The following is a 27813-nucleotide window of genomic DNA, read 5'->3' as shown; positions in this document are numbered from 1 at the left end:
CTGCAGCAGTCGCGAGCGGCGAGCGCAGTGGGCGGGCCGGGCGGCGGCGGCGGCGGCGGCGGCGGCTCTTCGCTGACTGGGCTGGGCCGGGCTGCGGCGGCGGCGACTGAGGCTGCTGCAGAGGCCACTGAGGCGCTGACTAGGTGGCCGGTGGGCCCGTGTGGCCTCGAGCAGCCCCTTCACGCCGCCCGGCACTCCCCGGGCAGCGGTGGGCCGCGGCGCGCAGCCTGCCAGTGAGCTGCGGCGGGCACCCCCTCAGGCGCGGCGGCGGCGACGGCGACCGCAGACAGGTTAGAGTGGGGGCAGGGGCGGACGCGGGAGCAGCCAGGGGCCGGAGAGGGAGCTCGAGCCAGGCTTTCTCCAACCATGTCCGACGAGGCGTCAGCCACCACCTCGTACGAGAAATTCCTAACCCCCGAGGAGCCCTTCCCGCTTCTGGGACCCCCTCGCGGGGTGGGCACCTGCCCGAGTGAGGAGCCGGGCTGCCTGGACATCAGCGATTTCGGCTGCCAGCTCTCGTCTTGCCATCGCACGGACCCGCTTCACCGCTTCCACACCAACAGGTACGGACCTCTGCTGAGCGCAGGGGCAAATTGCCCACACCCCTGCCCCCAGCTGGAGAACGCGGGGTCGCCTGCATCCTGGCCCGAGGCCGAGGGTCTGTGCTTCCATTCGCCCCCTCCCCCCACCTCCCTGCGACCCGCGCTGGTTCCCGGGCTCCTTCCCTCTCCCCCTCCCTATTTCACCCCTGTCCTCCGATTTTCCTTTTGGCCGGCATTTTACTCGCTCTCTTGCCCCCATTCATCTTCTGACCAAGCGACTCCTCCTTTCTCCCTCCCGCCCCATCTGTATCCTGCGAATCCCAAACCCCCACCCTTGATTTTTAGATGCTTCCCTGTTTCCATCCATCCACAAGAAGTTTAACCCCTTCCATTTCCGGTACGCCATAGAGTGAATTTCGGATGGCTCAAAAACAATCCATAGATCTTTCGAAAGGTGGCACTTTAAAAGCTAGAATCTTCCTTTTCCCGATTTTTAACCTGTCTCACAGCCCGATTTCCACCCTGTATCCCCCAATTTTTAGTGAAGCTCTAGGTAACCAGACGATTCCCCCTCCCCCTTTATGAACTCTTTTCCCTAGCGCTGTAGGCCCTGCCAAAATGTATAAGCTTAAATCTGGAAGATTCCTTCATATAGCACGTCCCCTGGTTTGCTCCCCCAGTGGAGGGATGGAGCGAGGCTTAGGATGGGCTGGCTTAAACAAATTTATTCAGACGGTGAATCCCCTGTTTTTACTAGAAGATATAGAGTGTTCTGGAGAATTCCCTGATGCAGACATTTAAGTGTTATATCAAATAAGGGGGATTTGAGGATGTTTTATACATAGACCCAACCTATAGTATAGGTATATGTGTGTGTATATATAGCATATATTATGTATATATATGTATAGCATATATTATGTGTGTGTATATGTGTATATGTATATACACACCACACACACAGAGGCCTGGGAGAGTGTGTGAACAAGGGAGGAGGGAGGAGGAGAGGGGTTCAGCTATGGAAAACACTGGAGTTGAATTAAGGAGTCTAGTTCTGATTTCTCATCTACAGAACAAATCCTTCTACATTGTAATGTCTTTTGCATGCCCCTCAATCCCATAAATCAGTCTGCAGATTTACTGAGCTTCTACAAATACAAGGAATATGTAAAATATGATTCTTACCTAAAAGAAAGTTATAGTCTGAAAGCAGATGTTATTGTTAAATAATCATACAGAACACCACTAGAACACATTTGAAAAGGACGCGGTAGTAAATTTGTTACAACTATTCCAAGTCCTCATTGCAAAAATGAGGAAACTGAGGTCCAGAGAGAAAAGACTGAGTTCAAGGTCATAAAACGGAGTTAGGCAAAGCCAGGATTACTCCTTTGGAGCCTGTGGTAAAACTTGGAACAGAACTAATGGCTCCAGTGTTATAAATGGTTGTTAGAGTTTCTTAGACTAACTCACAGAAGCCTATTTGACCTGTGATGTGACTATAACATGAATGTAACATATTTATGACATTTGCTTAAGATTGTTCGCATTGGAAAATAACATAAAAGAATAGTTTTGTGCATATTTAATACTTACGTTTTGCAGCATTAGAGTAAATCATATACATGGGAAAGATAAATTATCTCAGAATTAGCCTGCTCTGATGATGAGGGCAAGGGAATGAGGACAGAGGCTGAGGGTAAGTGCTGCCAAAATGTGTGGGGGTGACAGGGAGTGAAGCATGGTGAATAATATATTTTTTATAGTTTGTTCTGTTCTTTCTCCTCCCCATTTTTCCTTGTGTTTTTCTACTCCTTTTCTTACAGACCTTGGTAAGGTCAAGGTTGTTTTTCAGAATGGGATAGTGAAGATAGAGGAGGTGGTTCCTGTTCAGCCCCGGTTTTCCCAAGTCAAGCATTATTTTTTCTAGTTACTGCCTGCTTTTTTTTTAACACCCCTCTTCCTACCCTAGTTTTCACAAGGCTCAGATTGGTAGCAGGAGGTCTAATGTATCTTCTGTGTACCCTTTTCCGCAGAGACTAGGGGAAGCAGCAGATGATGTTTCTTCCCTAGGCTACCTTGCTTTTTAAGTCTTTTCTCCTTCTGGAATGTTCAGCCTTCTTACCCTCTCCTCAAGGTGGCATTTGAGAGGACTGTATGCTTCCAGTCATTTCTTTTCAGGGAGAAGCAAACAGCTAAATCATGTATGTGGACCAAGTTTGGGGAGTTCTTTTATTTTGGAGTTGTATGTGTCACTTTTTTCCTTTATATCACATCATTCACCAATTCAAGCAACAATCCAAAAACCAGATCTGAATAGTTAAGTTCTGATAGTCTGCCTTGGGTTTAGTCATTATAAAACAAGTTTCATTGAAAGTAGAAAGCTTGTCAGTGGGTAGATACTTGATTTACTTTTTATTTTGCTCAAATTCTTCATTGTTACCGGATAACAAAATTGTGGTAATTGTTTAAGTAATGTGGTTGATAAGGACCTTATGATGATGACAATTTTGTGCCTGCTCATTTACTGGAGTCTGGGCTATATTTGCAGTCTTCATTAACCAAGAGAGTCAAGGCACTATTACTTGTGATCCCTAAGTTCGGATGTTTGTAGTGTTCAAATTAGAATCACCCATGACTTAGATTGGTGTGTCACTGGTCTAGGTTCAGTGGAAAATAAATTACATGAACATAGCAAGCTTCCTAAGAATTCACAGCTTCCTAGGAGTATCTTTTAGGATTTTATGAACAAGGTGGGTTTGTCTGGAATTTAGGGGGAATAAAATAAATTTCAGTAAGCCAAAAAACCTAATTATTTTCAGTTGAAATATCAATATGGAGTATATATAGTTTTTAAGACTTTTTTTGGTTTCGGGGAAAAGATTTTTCTGATGTAATTGTGGGTTTTCTGTTAGCATTTGTCCCGTGTAACCTCCACTGTCATCAAAGAAGTATATCATTTAGCAAATTGAAAAAATTATAATGATATCGATAGGTCCTATAATTAAGTTGTGAGATGAAGGGGGTTAATATGAACTACTCAGTGTGTTCTTCTCTTCACCTTTGAGGAGTACATCAGTACTTTGACATTGAACAATTGTGAAAAGCATGTGGGAGGACAGTGTCTCACTTTTGTACACCCTATTGGCAAGATACAAAATGAACTACATATTGTATAAAGCAGTTACTCATTTCTGTGATTTCAGAGCTCCATTTTCGTCACCATTAACCAGAAAACCCCCAAGACTGCCGTGTGCCTTTTGTTCCACCCACAGTTTTCCTGTTTTGTTAGAGAACTAGCGGTGCAGAAGAGTTGCAGGTGGGAGAACCACATTTCATGAAGAGGGATGGGTTGCAGAGGCAGGAGGAATTTGGTTTGGGGACTTGTTAAGACAAGTTGAAAATGAGGATCAAGCTTTGGAGAACTATTCAGGCTAGAAATGTAGAACTGGCAGTAATCAGAACAGAAATTCCAATAGTGTGATAGCAACAGAACGGTGGATTACAAAGCTTAAGAGAACAGAAGAAACTTTTCAGTAAATTTAGCAGGGAAAGGAAGGAGAGATGTGGTAATTTGGGGGAAAAAGTGATTTGTTTTTTGCCTTGTTTAGTTTTTATTTTCCGAGAATAGAGATTGTAGCTCCTTAGAAACAGCCCACAGGAAAGGGAGAAATTGAAAATACAAGACCAGGTGGAATGACAGGAGATGGCTGGGATTTACTTAAAGCCCAAATGGAAGAATTAGCCTTAGAAATGAAATGAAATGAAATGTTTGCTTCCCATACTGTAGAGTGAGTAGGAGGGATGGGTAATAATCCCAAGACAATTGAGGTCCCTGGGAGGAGAGTTGGGAATTTGAGTGAGTAGAGTAGGGGGGTTGTGTCATCTGTTATAACTTGGGCCCTTGGTGGCCTATTGGGCTCCAGAGATGTAGCAGAGGTCAGGTGGCTGTATGGGAATTCTGGCAGGGAGTCAGTGATGACTACAAGTGATGATAGGGGACTGTTACTTGAAAATGAATGTGTGGCATGGATTTGGAATGACTTTCATCCCACTTGATAGTAGGACATCATTCCACAGTACTCACCTGCTGGATTCTCATCCTGAGAGGTAGTAGGTAGGTATACCTGAGAGAGAAAGGGCTGCGAAGACTGTGTATATAGTGCACGTGCTTTTCTTAATTTTACCAAAATACCATTGAAAGTCCTTCATCTGTGTATGCTTGCTGAAAAGCCTTGCAGATAAATGTTCTAGGCTTTCCTTTTTTTAAGTTAAAATTTGGGCACCAAGCCTAGATAATGAGTTAAACTCCCTTTCATGGATTCTTTTCAACATTTTTCTTTTAAGATATGGAGAAAGTCTCCTTTGTAAATAATTTCATGGTTATAGCTAGGATCTTAGGTGGTTTTCTCATAGTGGAATAAGGTATAAGGGCTTTGTAAATTTGAATAGTTCAGTGCTGAGTTCACATACACAGTGGTCTTGTGTTAAACGTTTGAAACCGGCAGAACAGTCTAAAAAGAATCACTTAAATTTCTATTATATAAGCTCATTATAGAAAATTGTGGGCATACACAAAACTATAAAGACCACTCATGATCCTTTTCACTAAAGATAACAGCTGTCAACATTTTGATGTTACTTTTAATGTTCTTTCTGTGTACATATATAATTTTAAAAATCAGAATCAGGCTCTATAATTTGTGACCAGGCCATTTGCACTTACATTGTGTTTTAATCATCATCATCATCATCATCATCATCATCTTTTTCAATAAATAGCCTGAAAATATGATTTTTAATGATTATAAAAACATGATTTTTCAGATATAGCTATATCATTTAATTATTCCCAATATTTTGAGGGCATTTGTTTTCTTTTTTTTTGGCTTATTGTTTGGACATGTCTGTACATACATCTTTTCTCCAAATTTCTATTTGAGGAAAGAGATAGCTTCTAGAAAGTCAATTACTAAGTCTAAAGAACCTTCTTAAAGCTCTTTATATATACATTACCAAATTGCTTTTTAGAAAGATTATGCCAATTTAATCTATAACCTATAACTTATAATGGAAAAGAATCTGAAAAAGAATATATATATATATATTCTATTCATCCACCAGCAGTGGATGAAAGTACTTCCTACTTTGTTTTTATCCACATTGTCTTAAAATAATAATAAAAATAATATTTGAAAATTAGAAGATAATAGAATTTCTAAAAAATCTCTAAGTAAAAGTACTATTTTTCTATTTTGTAAAAGATTTGTTTCAATTGTGAGACCAATTTCCTTACCACTGTTAATTTTTAGAAAAAAGAAAACAAAGAGCAAAGGCGTCTAAGAATACACATAACCTTGTTATATATATTATAGTTATAGATATGGGAAACTGAGGAACATACTGAATTTGCCCTAAGGTAAGAGCATAGAACCAAGCAAATTCCTGACTCTCTTGTCAGTGATCTAATCATTAGATTATTAAATGTGGCATTTTTTTAAAAAAAGTCATTACTCATGAAGGGAAACACATTTCTACTAAACTTTTGCAAGTTAAAAAGAAATTCTCGTTAAAAACAATTATGTAACAGCTTTTCCTAGCACATGACACAGTACTTGGCACTTTGAAGATACTGACTAAATGTTTGTTGAGTGGGTGAAAGGACAGAACTTGTAATTGCCATTCACAGTTTATATTGCCTTATTGCATGACTTGGGCAGTATGGTTAATTCTACTAAGTTTGTTGATTTTTAAAAAATGAGGATACTGCCTACCTAGCAAGCATGTGATGAAAATAGGTAATACTACAAGATATTGTAGGATTCTTAGATGAATTTTAGATTTTTGCCTATTTATAAAAGTTTGGTGATATAAAAGGCTTTTCTGTCTACTGCACTATAATAGTTTAAAGTGTGTGTGTCTATGTGTGTGTTTCAGTGTTTTAAAGTACTCTACCTTCAGCAGAAAGGAAAAGGTGCTGTAAAATTGTCAGGCTGCACAAATTTTGTAGATCAAGAACTTTGGAATTAAGATTGGCTATATAAAAAAGAGGGGAAGTTTTAAAGGGGAAATACACAATTCAAGAAAAAACTGGATTTAGTGAAAGATGAGAAATAACCTAATAATAGGTAAATAACAGGCTTTTCTTCAGGAAGTCATTATTTCAGTACCTTATTAGTATCGGATATACTAAATCATTATCTTAAGGATTAATTCCTTAGGCTACTGCCAAAGCAATGAAGATTTATCTCATTAATAATATAAAGCTAATGGAAATTTATAAAAGAAAACATATTTGTAGATTTTAAGACCAAAAAAAATACATATGACCCTACAAGAAATAATACAGACAAAATGTTAATATCCTTAATACATAAAGAACTCTTACAAATTAAACAAGGAAAAATATTAACACACAGTAAATTGGTGGAGCAAAATAGCTAATAAATATCTTAAATTTTTATCTTGCAAAGAAATAAAAATTGATATAAAATGTTTTTCTCCTATTAGATGTGTAATTTTAACATGAAAATTACAGTGCTGTGAAGGTTATGGTGAAATTAGCAATTTTATACACTGATTTTGGGAGTATAAATTGGTGTGGCCTTTCAGAAAGGTATTTAGCTAAGTATACTGTTACTCTTAGAAGTGTTCATATTCTTTGACTCAATAATTTCCTTTCAAGTAATCTATCCTGAGAGATTATATATTTGGATAAATAATTATAAACAAAAAGGTTTATTTCGGTATAATTTGTAATACCAAAAAATTGGAAACAGCCTAATTATCTATTATTAAAGGAATAATGTTAAATTATGATACATTTAATCATTTGAATATTATATAGGCATTAAAATGTTTAATAATACACTTAGGAAAATGGTCAGTATATACTGTTAAGTGAATAAAAGGTGGCTACTAAAATATATATATTTCGTGTGTATATATATACACACACACAGAATGTTGATTCCATAAAAAATATATATGCATGTAGAAAATGTAGCAAAATATTATAGGTCAGTTATTACTGCATAATGGAATTATTGGTCATTTTAATCTTCATCACTCCTTTCTTCTTTCAACATCTTTACAATGATTCTGTATATCATCAATGTGTAAAAGTTATGTAAATACAGGAAATACTTTGAGCTACTTGTATACTTTGTTGGTGCTTTTCTCTGCCCTTCAATGGCTACCCTCTTCCTTTAATAATAATAATAGCTGCCATGTATTGAACACTTATGTCCGCTGAGTGCTCTATATGGGTTCTCATGTAATGTTCACAGTAACTGCATTTTGAAGATGAGGGCGCAGGCTTGGAGAAAGGGTGTGTTTTGCTTAAGATCAAACAGCAGGCAAGTGTCAGAGCAAGAATTTGAACTCAGTCTGACTCCAGTCAGACAGATATGAAAGTAGAGAATAGTGTAATGAACCCCATATACCCATCATGCAGCTTCAACAATTACATATGGCAGTATGCTTTATCTATACTCCTACTCATTCCTCAACCTCTTCCTTATTATTTTGAGACAAATCCCAAACATATTTCATTCATAAATATTTTAGTGTTTATCCTTAAAAGCTAAGGACTGTTTTGAAAACAAGCACAACATCATTCTTACAACTAAAATACACTCACATTCCTCATAAATGTATCCTATATCTTAAACTTGTATGGATTCTGTAGTTTCTGTTGTGATTTCTTTTGTGTTGTGTTTTTAGATGGAACTTAACATCCTGTGGAACAAGTGTTGCCAGCTCAGAATGCAGTGAGGAGCTGTTTTCGTCAGTTTCTGTTGGAGATCAAGATGATTGCTATTCCCTATTAGATGATCAAGATTTCACGTCCTTTGATCTATTCCCTGAGGGGAGTGTCTGCAGTGATGTATCTTCTTCTATTAGCACATACTGGGATTGGTCAGATAGTGAATTTGAATGGCAGGTAGGTGTTTTTTTCTTATATTACCACCATTGCTCCATACACAGAAGTATGAATTTCTGTTTTGGTATTTTCATCTCTACCTCAGGTAAATTTCTCCGATGTTTATTCAGTCCTGGAGATTCTCTGACAGCATTAAAAATTAGATGAAATATGTATCTTTTATTTTTGCTAATGTATCTTTTAGGCTTCTGATGCTACAGATTACCTTTTGTATATTTTCATGTAATTTAATATTTGTATAGTGTTCCCATTGTTATATATCATCAGTACCTTTTTGTGCATGAATCCAAGCAAGTTTACTCTTTACTAATAAATAGCCTTTATGTCCTTATTGGCACTATATCCTTACATTAGGGTCACATTATATATCTAAGATCACAAACCACTATTATCATAAATATATAATATTTCATTGTTATGAAGAATATAATTTCTCATTTTGTATTCTCTTCATACATAGAGATGTTTTTCACCTGACAGTGTTTTTTCTTCTGTGGCACATATACCATATAAAGTGGCTTTGTGGCAAATTGAACTCATTATAAGGCAGCATTTCTGAACAGTCTTTCAGAAAATGTAGATCATGTTATTGTAACATCCGTTTTCTTTTTTTTTTAGTTTCTTATTTTAAATTATTTTTTAAAATTAAAGTATAGTTGATTTCCAGTGTTGTGTTAGTTTCGGGTATGCAGCAAAGTGATTCAGTTTTATATATATGTGTGTATTTATATATATATATATTCTTTTCCAGATTCTTTTCCATTATAGGTTATTACAAGATATTGAATATAGTTCCCTGTACTATACAGTGGGTCCTTGTTCTTTATCTATTTTATACATAGCAGTGGGTATATGCTAATCCCAAACTCCTAATTTATCCCCACCATCCCTTTCCCCTTTCGTAACCATAATTTGTTTTCTATTTCTGTGAGTCTATTTCTGGTTTTTAAATAAGTTCATTTGTGTCTTTTTTTTTTTTAGATTCCACATATAAGAGATATATGATATTTGTCTTTCTCTGTCTGATTTACTTCACTTAATATGGTGATCTCTAGGTCCATCCATGTTGTTGCAAATGGCATCATTTCATTCTTTTTTATGGCTGAGTAATACTCCATTTTGTATATATGTATACCACACCTTCTTTATTCATTCGTCTGTCAGTGGACATTTAGGTTGCTTCCATGTCTTGGCTATTGTAAATAGTGCTGCCATGAACATTTGCGTGTGTGTATCTTTTTGAGTTATAGTTTTATCTCGATATATGCTCAGAAGTGGGATTGCTGGGTCAATATAGTAACTCTTAGTTTTTTAAGAAACCTCCATGAGGTTCTCCATAGTGGCTGCACCAATTTACGTCCCCATCAACAGTGTAGGAAGGTTCCCTTTTTCTCCATACCCTCTCCAGCATTTTTTTTAACATTTTTTATTGATTTATAATCATTTTACAATGTTGTGTCAAATTCCAGTGTTCAGCACAATTTTTCAGTCATACATGGACATATACACACTCATTGTCACATTTTTTTCTCTGAGCTACCATAACATTTTGTGTATATTTCCCTGTGCTATACAGTATAATCTTGTTTATCTATTCTACAATTTTGAAATCCCAGTCTATCCCTTCCCACCCTCCGTGCCCCCCCACCCAGCATTTATTATTTGTAGACTTTTTAATGATGCCCATTCTGACTGGTGTGAGGTGATACCTCATTTTAGTTTTGATTTGCATTTCTCTAATAGTTAGCGATGTTGAGCATCTTTTCATGTTCCTGTTGGCCATCTGTATGTCTTCTTTGGAAAAATGTCAATTTAGGTCTTCTGCCCATTTTTTGACTGGGTTGTTTTTTTATATTAAGTTATATGAGCTGTTTGTATATTTTGGAAATTAATCCCTTGCTGATCTCATCATTTGCAAATATTTTCCACTCTGTAGGTTGTCTTTTCGTTTTATTTGTGGTTTCCTTTGCTGTGCAAAAGCTTTTATGTTTAATCAGGTCCCATTTGCTTATTTTTACTTTTATTTCCTTTATGCTAGGAGATGGATTGAAAAAAATATTGCTCTAATTTATGTCAAAGAGTATTCTGCCTATGTTTTCCTCTAGGAGTTTTAGAGTATCTGGTCTTACATTTAGGTCTTTATGCATTTTGGGTTTATTTTTGTATATGGTGTTAGAGATTGTTCTAATTTCATTCTTTTACATGTAGTTGTCCAGTTTTCCCAGCACTACTTATTGAAGAGATTGTCTTTTCCCTGGTGTATATTCTTACCTCCTTTGTCATGGACTAATTGACCATAAGTTCGTGGGCTTATTTCTGGGCACAATATCCATTTTCTGATTGTAAAAGACAATAACATTTGAAGAAGCTTTCCTTGCATTTAGCAACTGTTATATTCAACAAATACTTGAATACCTACTATTTTTAAAATCCATCTAAGTACTTGAAGTTGTTTTCCAAAAGAGGAATCGAATATTTTATTTCAAACAATTTTTATTAAAATATCAAATAATGCAGAATGGCATAATAAAAATGTCTCCAAGTCCGACTTTGCTGTGGTTACCACTGTTAAGAGCTTGTGCAGCTACAAGTATGTTTGCAGAGAGTTAAAAGACACAAAAATGAGATCATACTTCAGCCAGTGTTTGGCCCTCTGCTTTTTTCTACTAATGTATCTCATTCTTTTTGATAACTGCATCGTAATTTATTTAATCAGTCCCCTAATAATGAATATTTAGGTTGGTTTCAGTTTTGTCATAAACAATGCTACACAGAAAATTAAGAGGTTTTTAAAGAGGAAAAAATCAACAATGCCTCTATTTTTATATTTTATATTACTTGAAATTCTGCTTCTGTTTCACAAATCATTGTAAATATGATTTGGATAAAAATTATTAACATTTTAAAAAAAACTGGGATGCACCATTTTAATATTTTTAATGTGTATAATTCAGCAATTTTTAATATATTCACAATGTTGTGCAGCCATCACCACTATCTAATTCTGGGACATTTCCATCACTCCAGAAGAAACCCATATCTGTTAGCAGATAGTCCCAATCTCCTCCTGCCCTCACTAATCTACTTTTCTATGGATTTGCCTTTCTGGACATTTCATATAAATGTACTCATATAAAACATGGCCTTTTGTGTCTGGTTTCTTTCACTTAGCATGTTTTCAAGGTTCATCCATGTTATAGTATTTTATTCCTGTCTTAACTCAGCTCGAACTGCTATAACAAATACCATAAACTGGGTGGCTTAAACAAACATTTATTTGTCACGTTTCTGGAGCCTGAAAGTCCAAGATCCGAATGCCATCATGATTGGGTTCTGGTGAGGACCCCCTTTCTGGTTTGCAGATGGCTGCCTTTTGCTGCATCCTCACATGGAAGTGAAAGAGAGAGAGCTCTGGTCTCTTTGTCCCTTTATAAGGTCACCAGTCCCATCATGGGAGCTCTGCCCTCATGACCTCATATAAACCTAATTATCTCCCAAAGCCCCATCTCCAAATATCATCACATTAGGGATTAGGGCTTCAAGATACAGATTTGGGGGATAACAAACATTTAGTCTATAGCAATTCCTTTCTATGGCTGAATATTCCATTTTATGGATATATCACATTTTATTTATTCATCCATCAGCTGATGGGTTGTTTCCACTTTGGGGCTATTATAAATAATATTGCTATGAACATTCAGATACAGGTTTTCATATGAATATATGTTTTTAATTCTCTTGGATATATACACTTAGAGTTGCTGAGTCATATGATAAGTTTATGTTTAACTTTTTGAGGAACTACCAAAATGTTTTCCAAGGTGGCTGTACTATTTTACTAGCAATACATGAAAGTTCCAATTTCTCCATATCCTTGGGAACACTTGGTATTGTCTGTCTTCTGTCTTTTTCTGTTGTAGCAATCCTACTGTGTGTAAAGTGGTATCTCATTGTGGTTTTGACTTCCATTTCCCTAATGACTAATGATGTTGAGTATCTTTTCATGTGCTTATTAACCATTTGTATATCTTCTTTGGGAAAATGTCTATTCAAATCCTTTGCCCATTTTTAAATTGTGTTGTCTTTTATTGTTGAATTGTAAGAGTACTTTATATGTGATGGTTACTATCCCCTTATATACATGGTTTGCAAAAATATTTCCCATTCTGTGAGTTGTCTGTACACTTAATAGTGTCTGTTCACTTGATGTAGTTTATATAAATAACAAAAGTTTAAATTTTAAAGAACTCCAGTTTATTTTTTCTTTGAATGCTATGCTTATGATGTCATATTTTAAGAACCGTTGCTTAATCCAAGGCCATGCAGATTTTACATCTGTTTCTTTATTAGAGTTTTAGACCTTTAGTTCTTACATTTAGGTCTTTGATCCATTTTGAGTTACTCTTTGTATGTGGTGTAAGATAAGTCCAAATTCATTCTTTTGCATGTAGATATCCAGTTGTCCCAGCACCTTTTGTTGAAAAGACTATATTTTTTCCTTATCAAATGGTCTTGGTACTCTTGTGGAAATGAATTGGTCAGGTTAAGTTCTGAACTCTCCATTCTGTTCCATTGATACATATGTCTGTCCTTATACCAGGATATCCTTATCTTTATCCTTATGTTTTGATTACTCTAGCTTTGTAATAAAGTTTGAAATCCAGAGGAGTGAGTTCTCCCCACTTTATTCATCAAGATTGTTTGGGCTATTTGAGGTTCTTTTCGTAATTCCATACAAATTTTAGGATCAGGTTGTCTATTTCTGCAAAAAGGGCAATTGGTATTTTGATAGGGATTACACTGAATCTGTAGATCAATTTGGGGAATATTGCCATCTTAACAATAGTCCAATCCATGAATGTGGGATGGCATATCTTTATTTAGGCCTTCTTTAATTTCTTTTGATGATGTTTTATAGCTTTCAGTGTCCAAGTCTTTTAATTCCTTGGTTCAATTTATTCCTAAACATTTTATTCTTTTAATGCAGCTGTAAATGGAATTGTTTTCTTAATTTCATTTTTTTGGGTTGTTTATTGCTAGTGTATAGAAATACAGTTGAGTTTTGTATATTGGTTTTGTATCCTGCAACTTTGCTGAACTCATTTATTAGCTTTAATTTTTTTTTTCTGTGTAGATTCTTTTGGGTTTTCTATATTTTAAGATCATGTCATCCGATCTTAGTTTTCCTTCTTCCTTTCCAATCTGGGTAGGTTTTTTCTCTTGCTTAACTATCCTGGCTAGATCTCCAGTACAGTGTTGAATAGAAGTGGCAAAAGCAGGCATCCTTATCTTTTTCCTGGCCTTAGAGAAGAAACGTTCAGTATTTCACCACTGAGTATGTTAGCTGTAGGTTTTTTTCATAAATGCCCATTATTGTATTGAGGAATTTCCCTTCTATTCCTAGTTTGCTCAGTGTTTTTATCTGAAAGGGTGTTACATTTTGTCAGATGCTTTGTCTGCATCTGTTAAGAGGATCACTTGATTTCTTCCCATCATCCTATGTTGATTGATTTCTGTATATTGACCCACCCTTGCATTCCTGGGATTAATGCTAATTGGTAATGGTGTATTATCGTTTAATGTGCTGCTGGATTTGGTTTGCTAATATTTTGTTGAGAATTTTTGCATTTGTATTCATAAGAGATATTGGTCTGTAGTTTTCCTTTCTTGTGATGTTCTTGTATCACTTTGGCCTCATAGAATGAGTTAGGAAGTGTTCCCTTTTCTTCTGGATAAAATACTATAATACAATTTTCTCGTTTAATATATAAACTTTTTTATGATCTTCAAATTAGTCATTTAATGACTACATAATATTCCTGGTACTAGATGTGCTAGAACTTATGAAATCATTCCCCTATTTACATGTTTTCTATTTATTTTCTATTATAGATAATACAGCATCTATAATACCCATTTGTGTGGGTACTTTTTTATTCTTCAGTGCCTCATTTTTTTAAAAGTATGCACTCCGTATTTAAAATCAGACTGCAAGGATTCTTATTATTAAGTGCAATCAGGTAGAGTTCTGATAATTCTGAGAAAAAATTTTTTCTGCTTATTTCATATGATTTATTTAGAGTTCTTATCATCCATAATTTTGCAAAGTGGCAGGCATTTTAAAATTTTAATTGCTGACTTACTCACTCATTTCATGAGTAGTTCGAGTGGAAAACTATCCCCAACCACTCACCATTAATGCACATGACTGACTACAACATTGAAACAAAAATAAGGCCTGCCTTAGTAATGTGTTTTCCCACTTCTGAAATTGGAGCATAGGTACTCTGTTACCATGGATATTTGCTATTTAAATATGCTGAAAGGTTTAAAATGCTCTCTTGTCTTTGTGGGACCTCATAATGATGAACAGTAAATTAACCCTTAAAGATAATTACAAATTATGTGTTAGAATTATATAGGCTAAAAATCATTGACCACAGTTTTAAAATTCTTATTACCTCTGTTGTGATTAAAAACTGCATCTGTTTAAATCTTTCTTTTAAACAGATGTTTCAGTTACTACTAAAGTAAATATAAATGATTCATAGATTGTCTGGGAAGAGAAATGCTAACTACTTGATAAAGGCAGGATTTTAACCTTAGAATGAAGTTGCATTTTGGCATCTGAAGTAGTATTTGAAGCATTTTGCTCTGCTGATAGTTTTCTTTGCTTGCAGTCCTTTTATTATTAAAGATATATTTGACTAGTCTTAGAACTTGAGAAATTATTTTATTGTTGATCAGAATGCATAGAAAATTTAAAGAGTGAGTAATTCAGCTGTCATGCTTAAAACCTAGAGGTGCAATTTGAAATTGCACATCAGCTATTACAGAAATGAGCTTACTCATAAAATTTTGCTGCATACTGCAGAAAATATGGCAGAGGTTTGATTTAATTTTCCTTAGTTGTCACAATTACTGATTATAATATAAATATACCAAATATTGTTGTCCATGAAAAATATGAGATGAAAATTATTAAGCATTTTTATCCTGAAATATATTAGCAGTTATAAAATAGAAAACTGCTGATCTAATAAATACACAGGAGCACCCATACAATTAATTCTTCTGTACATCTGCAGCTCTAATCCCATATCTCCAATTGACTACTTGACATTTCCACTTGAATGGCCTTATTATTTAATTCTAACCCATTATCTGATGCTGAGTCCTTGATCAGTAATGTAGCTTCCAATTACAGTGTTTCCATGGGGAAAAATACTCTGCTTTGTGACATGTCTTGTAGTGTATTGAAAAATGACTATTGTCATTTCAAAGGACACTTGTACTCACTTTTCTCATTATCACTACAAACTCTCCATATCCTAGATTACATTCTTTTCTCATTCCAAACTACCTTCAGGGCAAGACGGCCTGACATAGTTGAAAGCACTGGCCTTGTGTCCTACTTTGGATGCTGCCACTAACCCAGTGACCCTCCCTGGATCACTTTTCTCTTATTTGTAAAATGAGGTGTTAGACTAGAAGATCTATATAACATTGCTTCAGGTCTCTTGCTGTAAAAAAAAAAATGAGGTCTTTAAGGGTTGTGTGTTAACCTGGATGAGCTGTATGACTGAAATGTTGCCAGTTTTCTTCTGGTCTCGCATGTGGTCATTTGACTGTTACTCTTACCCATTCAGTTATCAAGCAGTCTTGTAAATTGTATTTCATTCAGAATTTTCCCTATCTGTTCCTATTTTTCTTTCCATTTTTGCTTATCTTGGTCCCGGCTCAGATCACAACAAGAGCTTCCTATCTAATTCCAGTCTTTCCTCACTCTATTTTGTCCCCATACTGCCTTTTGATTCATCTTCCCTCAAGAACAATTTCATCATTACTACTACTTAGAAAATGTTATTGGCCTATTTCTTCATATCATATAACAGCTATGGTTCATTTGTTAAACTTTCAAATCCCTAGCACTGATTTTCTGTTTTAATTATATTGGTCTCCTTAACCTCATCCTTTGTTTTTTCTTCCACCTGTGGAATATAAAGTTGAATATAAAGTTCTTGTGTAAGGGCCATGACTTACACTCCTTGGATTCCCTGTACCTATTATAGTGAGTACAATAGGAGGCCAAATAATTTTCATGACTAAATTGGCTTTTCTCTTTTGGTGACTTCAAAAACCTATTAATCATCCATTCCTTAAAAAACTGAAAACAGACTTACCCTGTGATCCAGCAATCCCACTCCTGGGCATATATCCAGAGGAAACTCTTAATTCAAAAAGATACGTGCACCCCAGTGTTCATAGCAGCACCATTTATAATAGCCAAGACATGGAAGCAACCTAAATGTCCATTGACAAATGACTGGGTAAAGAAGTTGTGGTATATATGTACAATGGAATATTACTCGGCCATAAAAAAGAATGAAATAATGCCATTTGAAGCAACATGGATGGACATGGAGATCATCATACTAAGTGAAGTAAGCCAGAAAGAGAAAGAAAAATACCATATGATGTCACTCATTTGTGGTATCTAAAAAAAAAAAAAAAAGGCACACTTATTTACAAAACAGAGACAGACTCACAGACTTAGAAAACAAACTTATGGTTACCAGCTGTGGGGGCACCGGGGGAAGAGGCTGGAGAGGGATAAATTGGGAGTTTGGGATTTGTAGATGCTAACTATATGAAATAGATAAAACAACAAAGTCCTACTGTTTAGCACAGGGAACTATATTCAGTACCTTGTAATGGCCTATAATGAAAAAGAATATGAAAAGGAATATATACATATATATGTATATAAATGAATCACTATGCTGTACACCAGAAATCAACACAACATTGGAAATCGACTATACTTCAGTTTTAAAAGCCTATTAATCATCCAGAGTTCAGATGTAATTGCAAAGTCTATAGAACCAAAACAACAATAAGTGCTGTTCTGTACCTTGTAAAAATGAAAGCGTTATTCTTGAAAATTGTTATGTACTCCTTGTAGAAGAAAATGCTTTACCTTTTTGATGAATAACTTAAACACACTTATTTAAAATTAAATCCATTCTGACTTTTGGAGGTGATGGATATGTTTATTACCTTGATTGTTGAATGTGGTGATGGTTTCATGGTATATGCATATGTCCAGTCATCAAGTTGTATGTATTAAATATGTACAGTTCTTTGTATATCAGTTACAACTCAATAAAGCTGTTGAAAATTAAGTCCATTCCAGCTGGTTTTTAACAGGCAGTATAAAATTATAGTACATATTTTTGCTGATTGGATTTTCTGTGTTAGGCTTGCTTTCTCCTTTGCACATTCTCTTGCCATTTTTTCTAATTTTTCTTTTATAATACTTCTGGTCTTTAAAATGTTTTTCTTTCTATTAACAGCATATTTTAAATTATTTTAATTATCTCGAGGTTGTTAATACAGACTTGAGGACAAGGGCCATGATTTATTTGTCTTTATATGGCAGTATATCTAGCGTAGTGTCTGGCAAAAAGCCAGGTAGTGGCAGATCACTCAGATCTCCTGAGATGGAGACTAGTGCTCCTTATTCATTATACTGTGTGGACCCTAGCCTACATTGCATTATGAATTTAAAACCTTAATGATGATTGACTCTTAAGTTAGCATTTTAACAAGTCTTGATTATGATTTTAAGCTTTTGGAAAATCTCTCTCATTGATTAAGTGACTGCGTATACAAAGACTACGTTAATGTTGCTGCTTTGTCTAAAATAGAAGTGATCAGAGTTAATGTCTTCTGACTTTGTGTTTGTCATTAGTCTTTTATTAAGGTAATTTTTAATCAATATGAAACATTTTGTGACATTTAAAATTTATTCTTCTTAAATTGTGCTTTCACTACCCGCTTCTCTTTATTTTTATAAAGTTACCGGGCAGTGACATTGCCAGTGGGAGTGATGTACTTTCTGATGTCATACCCAGTATTCCAAGTTCACCTTGCCTGCTTCCTAAAAAGAAAAACAAGCACCGGAACTTAGATGAACTTCCTTGGAGTGCAATGACAAATGATGAACAGGTAGAGATCTCGACATTCTTAATTAGAAGCATGTATATGGAGAATATGTGAAACTCGATTATTGTCTGTTTAAAGCTACTGGATAAATGTGGATTGCTTAGTAAATATGAATTTGAGCTTTAATTGTTTTGCAGGGAACAAATATAACATTAAGTGCTTCTGATATTTCAAACATAAATTACATACTAAAAGATCAGAGGTTTTGGCATTGACCTTGTTTATTATGATTTTTCATCACATAGGTGGAATACATTGAGTATCTGAGTCGTAAAGTCAGTACTGAGATGGGTCTTCGGGAGCAACTTGATATTATTAAAATAATTGATCCTTCTGCTCAAATCTCCCCTACAGACAGTGAGTTTATTATTGAACTTAACTGTCTCACAGATGAAAAACTGAAGCAGGTATGTAAAGAAAATACAGATTGTACAACTATTGAAAATACCATTGTTTTGTAACATGTGTACTTGAATAGTCATATGTAAATACATAGGTAATTAAGGTGAAAGTCACTGCTGTGAAATGCAATATTAGATCATCTGGTTTTAAGAGGTTTTATGTACATGTCAACTGGCAGTACCGAGGATCTCGAACCTGCTTTTTAGTTGTGTAGGTTTTGAAACTTAACTTCAAAATTTAAGGGGTGGTTACACTAAGGTATAGATTTATTCTAACTCAGCTTGCAAAAGGCCAATTGCCAGAATCAAAATACTGATTATTGAGAGCTATACTTGAGTGGACATCTAATCTGAGGGATTTGAGTAGTCTTACGAAGTAGTTGATCCTGGCTAGGATAAAATGGAATGAGTCTTCCTTCTGCTATGCTGAAATACACATTTCTGGTATCTTCTAAATATAGTCTTTGCTGTTCTCTTTTTCTCTGGTGCATAGCTAAATGACTACTTATGTTCTACTTTTTTTTTAAAATTTTTTGCATTTATCATTATTTACAAAAAATTTCTCTCATTTCAGTATTTCTCTCAACAGACATACTATCATTTTCTACATTCCAGCCCATTTTTCATTAGTATGGTAAATTGATGCCTTGCATTTGAAGACAGGTACTGTGGGCCCCTAGCTAAGATCTAGGAAACACCCTAATCTTAGATATAATTGACAGCTTAACTTTAATCATCTTAAGTGGCAACCCTTTAAAAATGCCTAATCTTATCTGTTTTATTTTACTGTTGGTTTCTGTTCCTGAATGTTATTTTCTTATAATCCTAAATTCTGGAAGCCAGTAGCCTTCCATTTACTGATTATATTTCACATGCTTTTAAAAATCTAGCTTCATAATATATATTTTAGAATTTTGAACATTGTCAATTTTTCTGGTACTTGTTTCCACATTTTAGAGATTTCTTTTGTCTTTATATTCTACCTATGTACATCTGTAACACTTTCTATAATCTTTAAGTACAATATTCTTCTTTTCTCCAGTATTTTGAGGGCAGAACATCAAGGAACAACATTAACCAGTTTTTGTCTGTGTATTCCAAGGTCAGAAACTATATCAAGGAGCATAGCCCTCGCCTACGGCCTGCAAGAGAGGCCTGGAAGAGAAGCAACTTTAGTTGTGCAAGCACCAGTGGAGTGAGCGGTGCCAGTGCCAGTGCCAGCAGCAGCAGTGCCAGCATGGTCAGTTCTGCAAGCAGCAGTGGGTCCAGTGTTGGAAACTCTGCTTCAAACTCCAGTGCCAACATGAGTCGAGCACACAGTGACAGCAACTTGTCTGCAAGTGCAGCAGAGCGGATTCGGGATTCAAAAGTAAAACGTCTAATCAATACAAAACTTTACCTTTCAATATTAACATTAGTATTCCTTCATATAAATTTCTTGGAGAGTTAAAATTATCCTGCTATCTAGAGGCATGTGGGTTTTGGTTTTAACTGAAGAAGCAGGATTCTCTGCTGTTGGACAAAGCCCTCTAGGCTGAGTGCTTTGAAATACAGTTTTGACCCACAGCCATATAACCTTCAATTTTACCTGATTTTTGTGTCTGTTTTAAGTAAGATAAATTGATGGAAATAATGAGTGAGTCTCAAGATTGCAATACTGACTGCAACTTACTACTGAGCGAATCTCACTATGTTGCTGATGTTGCTGTCTATTAGCTCCTAAGAATGTTCTCTATGTCTTGTGTGTGTGTTAAGTGTTTTCTTAATGTTTTAATCTTGAATGTTTCTTCTTAGCTCTTTTTCAACTGTAATAATGCTTTCTCTAATTTCTGTCTACTCTTTTCACAGTTGAAAAAGTTCTGTATAATATTATTGGGCAGATAAAAAATAGGAGGTTTTAAGTGTATATAGAATGGTCCTGTGATACTTAGCAGGGGAGTTCGGTTCCTTGCAGTGGTGACAGTCTGGAGCCAACTTTGGATGATAAGGGTATCTCTATTATAACTTTTGAGGAACCCAGTGGTGACTAGAAGATATGCAGTGATTTCTTCCCTGGTTCTTACGGAAGTAGCAGAAACATAGCCAGCTTTGTTGGTTGTCAAGGGTTTTCTTTGGATATGCGGTCATTCCTTTTTGGCATCAGTTCACCAGTGACAAGGAATAGAGTGCCCACTGAGTTTCTCATGGGCTTTTAAGATGGTATTTGCCTAATATGAAAAAGACATGGTTCTTTCACAGACATTATAAAATTGCTCGTGCTTTTGGATGAAACGCACCTTAAAAGCATAAGCACTAGAGATTTTGGCAATATTTTCTACATTTGTATTCAGTACTGTTCACTACATATTTGCACTGACACCGGTGTACCTTAATTTGATATAAAAAATCTTAGAAATGATTGGTTGTCCATAACTAGTCAAAATGATCAAGTTTCAACCCTTCCTTATCAGAAGATTCATTGGTCAAATACCATAAAAATAGAATCATTTTCAAGTCTAAGCTAATGGCTCACTTACTGGAACCAGGATCATACTGCAGAGAAATTTGAACATCTCTAATCTGAAAATATAGAATTTGATCCATAAAATACTTTGCAGTGGATATGTCAAAACTGAACCCCACTGATGTAGAAATTTTTATTTTGACAGAAGCGATCCAAGCAGCGGAAGTTACAGCAGAAGGCCTTACGCAAGAGGCAGCTGAAAGAACAGAGGCAGGCTCGGAAGGAGAGGCTCAGTGGGCTCTTCCTTAATGAAGAAGTGCTGTCCTTGAAAGTGACTGAGGAAGACCATGAAGCAGATGTAGATGTTTTGATGTAATAAGGGTGAATTTATCAGCGTTCTTTCTAAGCATTAAGTATTCTATCCTTATTTGTTTACATGCATCTTGACCAAACTTTTGGTTAGGGCTGTGCTGATGTACCATTAATAATTTAGGTCAGTGGTTCTTAGCAGGTGGTCCTCGGACCAGCAGCTTTAGCATCACCTGAGAAGTTATTGGAAATGCATCCTCTGTGGCCCCACCCCAGACCTAGTGAATCAGAAATGCTGGAGGAGGGGCCCACCATCGTGTTTTAACAAGCACCAGGTTATTCTGCCACACACTCTAGTTTTAAGAACCACTGATTTAGTAAATGTTTTGACTGTTTAAACTTAAGGGTGGTTAAGTGGGCTTTTCAAAGACTAGTAGTTTTACAGTTTAGAAGATTTCAAGGTACTGCTGACAAGTAGTTTATTATGTCAGTGTGTGTGTGTGTGTGTGTGTGTGTGTGTGTGTGTGTGTGCAGCGATCATGATTCAGTTTCATTCTTAATATTACAATTTCTTAGTTTAGTTTTTCTATAGGGCCATAGCATAATTCTCAATTCCTAGTGGAAATCTTTTTTTGAGGTTATGGAGGTGGGGTGTGGATTGCTGTTTACAATAGTGCCTTCATTAGGTTTAGTTCTGTCTGTTTTCATTCATTATTAACTCAAAGGTGTAAAATCAGACCCTGATATCTTTCCTGTTAGGTTTGTTTCTGTTTTTCACTTTATGTAAATTCAGATTCCTTTCTGCAACTGATGACTACTGAGAAAATAATGTTACTAGTAGCTGAATTTTAGACTTGATGCTATGTTGATTAATATTCAAATGGAGAAATCAATTAAGCAAAACAACCAATTCTACTTTTCCACTGCTTTTTGAAATTTTAGGCTGTGAAACTCTCTTAAAGGCAGAAAATATCTCTATCAAGTTCTTTTCATAGGTCTTTTTATTTTCAGCACAGTTCTAATTTTTAAATATTTGGTATAACAGCTTTTGGCATGTGAACAGGTTATGTTCAAAATTAACTAAAAAAACCCCTTACAGTTCTGCTAAACTTCTCTATAAATTGTTAGAAATACACTGAGCAGTGAGATATAGAAAAAAACCTTAGCTTCTTGGCTACTAATAGAACTCTAATTTTAAATGTGAAATGGAGTTTAAATGTTTTCATGGAGAGTTTGTTATCGTGAACATTGGAAGTAGTGTGCTTCCTTTTATTTTCCCACATGTCTTTAAGCATTCACATGGGTTAAAGAAAATGGAAACTGATACTACTGACAATCAAGCTGCTTTCTGACTTTCATAGTTTTCTTTTTATTGTGGAAACTTGGGAGGTAATCATGATTCTGTAGAAGGAGTTGTAATCAGTATTTTTTTAAACTCTAGAGTCAGAGGTTGATAGATTCCTACTTTTTACATTTTATCCTATCAGGTAACTTGTTAAGAAAAAGATTAACAACTTAAATTCTTAATTCTCAGTTGATTTAAAGTCTTAACCTTTGCTTAAGATTTGCTTAAATCATGTGTTTTTGAAATTTTGATTTCATTTTGGTTCCTTGAAGGTTAAAGAATTGAAACTGAGAAAAAAATTGATGCATTGCAGCTTTGCTGAGGTCTGTGGTATAGTTGTAACATTTTGAAGACTGCTAAATTCACACTTTAAAATTTTACTTTAAGAAAGTATGTATGTGTATATGGGTATCAGTTGGAGTAGTCCTGATTTTCCTCTTACCCCCCCCCCCCCGCTTTGGTGCTCCTGGCTATCTTGGAGAGCCCAAAGAAAGCTTGGGGATAGATCCCAGAATACTCTGAGGAAGATGGAAGGGATCTACTTCATTGTGTTTTCCCTTCCAAATACAGGAAGAGTAAATGGAGAGAAGAGCAAATACAGTTAAATTCTCTACCTGCTCTTAGCAAAAGCAGAATTCCAGAGAATGATTGTTCTCTTTACCCACTCTTCAGGGAAAACAGGCCACTTTTGGAGACTGTAGAGCAGCATTTATCTGTTAAATAGTTGGAAACAATTTACTTGACAGTGACGAGTAAAAGAAAATCCTTAACTGTGTCATGATATAAGACCAGTTCCTCTACTCTACTCTCCCAACAATCACATAGTCTTATTACCCTAGATTTAACTTAACTCACTATTAAACAAGTTTACCAAAGTGCCACAAAGCCAATTTTTAAAATTTATAAAGGTTTGAGTATTTATAGTAAAGTGCACCATGAAATTTTGTAAAATCCGGATGCATTATCTTTACAATACTATAGATTAGAGATTGCTCATAAAGTTAGTTTGGAAGAGATTGAAAGAAAAAAAATTTTAAAGTTTAAGCAACTTGGCTTTGCTTATGACTGAAGAGGGAGATTACAAAGTCTTTTTCTACCTACCTGCCCCCCACCAAAAAAAAAAAAACCAGCAGAAAAAGACAAAGTTCACTTGTCTTTGTTAATATGCTATATTTTGGGAGGGTTTTAATGCCTCATGTTGATAATTCAAATTTGAATTACTTCTTTCTTGGAATGAGTTATAAATTTAGTCTGGTCTCTCTCTGAGTTCAATTTAAAACAAATCCAACTCAATATTTTTTTTGTTTTAAAATATAAACCCTAACTAACCAATTAATAAAAATATGAGACTTATTTTCTCCACTGTCAGTTCTTATCTGTAGAGAATTGACATTGGAGCAAATAAAGTTTTCCTTTTTAAAAGTAAGCCTTGTTAATTGAGGGCATGATAAAATCCCCTCATATTTATCCAGAAACATTTTATTAGAGATCTTGTATGTATGTCAATTACATCTCAACAGAACTGGAAAAAGGATCTTATAAGAAGTCTGTTAGTCCCTACCACAGCTTTTAAAGGTGTAAACCTTGAATTAAACAAAATGGCATGTCTTTTTCTACAGTTTTTCAACCGAGTTAAAGTAAGGTGATGTAGTATAATGTGTAGTGGAGTATAAAGGGTTAACTCATTCTGCCCCAGGAAGAACTTAGAGTAAAATAACACTTTTTTTCCTTGAAACTTGTCTCATTTTCATTTAGGCTGTGGCAGTTTTGTCCATTTCGTCAGTCCTTTGGGTCATCTAGATATTGCTGAATTCCAGAAACTGACTTATAATTAAATGACTCTATGGATTGGGTGGACATCTCATTTTATTTAGCTCTTAGAAGTGCTAAAATCCCTCATGAAGGAAAAATTTCAAGAAACTACCTTATAAAGGTATCCAGATTCTGATGAGCTTTAAAAATTGTGAAATTTATCAAATGTCTTCATATTTAAGCCAAAAATGTTAGTATATCTGACAAATATAGAAGTCTTGTTTCTAGGAGTCTCTAGCAGAATTTTTTGTTCGTGGCTTACTCTATATAGCCTCATGTGCCTTAAAGGGGAACTCTATACTTTTTGTCAATATCAGGCTTTTCCAAAATCAAAAGTAATCTGAATGTTGTAATTCGTTTTATAAAATGTCCACACTGTTGGATATCAGTAAGCAAAGGCATTAAATCAAACCAATGATAATAGAGTATATAACAAAACAAAAACCTTCAGATCTTAAATTTCACTTGCATAACTTTATTTTTGGCCCAGCTAGGTCACTGAAGTTATCTAAAGTATAGCTTAATGTATTCTTTTTTTTTTCCGTGAAAAACATCATAAGCCAGAATACTTTTTAAAACCAGATAACTCTGGAAAGATAATTTTCAAGGAAAAAGTACTTCAAGAACAGAGATTATATAGCAAGTTGATTCTCTTATTAATTTGGGGGATTCGTTGTATTCATTCGTGTAATACCTGAACACTCTCCTTCCCTTTAACAAATTACCTTTTAGCAGGTCTATCTTCAAGAAAAATGTTTGCTTGGAATTGGGAAGGGGTTAAAGTCAGTTTATAGTTTGAGATGGTAGACAGGAAAATTTCCAGTTACATTCAAATAATGATACTGATGTTGAGCACACTGACATTCAACATGTCTAAACTTAGAGGTAAATTTAATCCTTAAAAGGACTATTAGGTAGAAAGTAAGTATTTGTGTACACATGTACTGTAGTAACTTTGGATTCATTTTAAGTCTGACAAAGTAAGATAAATTTTATCTTTACAATTAAATTATGCTAAGTGAGTGAGAAGCATCTGAGAAATATTTAGACCTCTGTCAGCATAGTATCTGGAACATAGCTCCTTAGAAATGCTTAATTCTTGTTTCTTTGGAAAATAACTTACTTATTCTAAAAGGCTTAGAAGGAACTCTGAAAATTCCTCTAAGTAACTGGCTATTGAGAGTAAGGAAGTTGCGTGGTATAACCGAAGATCTGAGTTGACTCACTAAAATTTTTTCATATTTTTTTCTAATATTAAAATTATTTGTTTTCAGCACCCCTCACAATTATATTTTAAATTAAGGTTATTAATGTTTTAACCTAGATCACATAATGGTAAATTAATTTTTAATTTGACATTCATACTGAACTTGGAAAAATGGATTGGATCTTCTCTGATTTCAATATGTGATACTTTTTATTGTTGAATTTCTTTGTTACGTCTTCGTGGTCAATGGAACCTGTGGAAATAAATCTGTGTTCTTTTTTGTGGTGAGGGATGAGGGTAGAAAAGAGGAGAATTGCTCTAATTATACATATGCATTTTGACTATATGAAAGTAGTTGTAGAATTAATATGTATAAAAGACAAGTTAACACTTACCTATTCTGAATTGTTCTAAGGAACAGTGGCCTGAAGCCATGGCTTGTTTTGTGGAGCTGCTTGCTCTTTAATAGTAGCTGACCAATTGGATTTAAGTTGAGACTATGGGGTTAGGTTATCTAGCTGAGGCTTTTGGGAATGGAGCAGACCATGTCTGTTCCTGTAGTGGATCAATTTAATTTCCTCTTTGAGTACTCTAATTTAGATATAGGTATTATTCATTCTAAATCTTTGTGTTGGGAGTTTTATAGAACTGTTGTCAAAAGCTATTAAGGATAAATACAAGTATATATATGTAAAACATTTCAGAGATGGTTAAAAATTTCATTTTTTTTTTGTTTTAATTTCAAAGGTTAGTTATGTAGCATCAGTATCATAACCAAAGCAAGTAGGAAGTTGACTGGTTTGGAGAATCTTCAAGTAGTCTTAATACTGTAATGTATCAGATTGTTAACCAGGATTTTTTTCCTGTATTTCTGCTAAATGTATTACTATATTAATGCACTTTTGTATATATAACTGTCTTCTGTACATTCTGTACTTACTACAGTGTATATAAAGGCTGTTTTTCCTGAAACTGTGAGGGAAAAACAATAGCTGTAACACAAGTCATTTCTATTTTGAGTTCCTTCTTGTACTTGAAAGTAGTAGTTCAGTAGTTAAATCTAAATCAGTATGTATGGTTGTAATTAAAATGGCAATGTGGCAGAGCTGTCTTTTGAAACTGATTATCAGAATGAAAAGTGTCTGGGTTTTTAAGAACTCCTGTAATATTTTACATTGTCTCTTTTGATGTACCATGAATTTTTACAAACCCACTGCTGCTTACTACTTTATACTTCTGAATCCACTCCTTTTCATGTCCCATCTCAGAACATTTATCAACAGAGAAGAATTGCTCTTTTCTTTTGCTTACGATTTGGTTAAGGCTCCATAAACTTGTTTTGTGAAAGCCCTACTTTCCCAAATGTCATTGGCAAATCATTTTTTTTTCTGGAAAGATCAGTTCTAGTAAGTGAAAATTAGGTCTAACCTTTGTTTACAAAAATCAGATCTATTTTCCTTATATATTGTTCTAGAGTATTTTTAAGTTATAATTATGTAAATGTCTGTGAGCAGTTTTATGTATAGTGCAGAAGCAATTCAGCTTTTCAGCAGCAGCTTTATCTCTTGCCACTAGAGGGAGGTCTGTGGTTGCTCTCTCCAGAAAATACCTTAGCTGCTTTCCTTTTAATTTCAGAGGTTGGACTCAACCTCGTGCTCAAAATTCCTTTTGTGGTATTAAATACTTTGATTTATTAGTCAAAGGTAAGTTAATTGAGCTTGTTTAATAAAGCCAATATTATTCATGCTTTTCTGTAATCTGCAATTTTTAATAAATGTGAGTTAGATATTAAGTGAAA

At 35.1% G+C, this 27813-nt stretch overlaps 1 protein-coding gene across 1 annotated transcript; it reads left to right on the top strand.

Annotated features, from left to right (window-relative positions):
• FAM199X (family with sequence similarity 199, X-linked) lies at nucleotides 1-27813 on the top strand. The gene is made up of 6 exons (XM_032474396.1): nucleotides 1-563; nucleotides 8268-8487; nucleotides 18352-18501; nucleotides 18744-18905; nucleotides 20002-20268; nucleotides 21548-27813. The coding sequence occupies exons 1-6, from the start codon at nucleotides 367-369 to the stop codon at nucleotides 21716-21718; spliced, it is 1167 nt and encodes a 388-aa protein (XP_032330287.1). The 5' UTR covers nucleotides 1-366; the 3' UTR covers nucleotides 21719-27813.

Source organism: Camelus ferus, chromosome X (assembly GCF_009834535.1).
Source record: "Camelus ferus isolate YT-003-E chromosome X, BCGSAC_Cfer_1.0, whole genome shotgun sequence".
NCBI classification, from domain to species: Eukaryota; Metazoa; Chordata; class Mammalia; order Artiodactyla; family Camelidae; genus Camelus; species Camelus ferus.
This window is presented reverse-complemented; position numbering and strand designations above follow the sequence as displayed.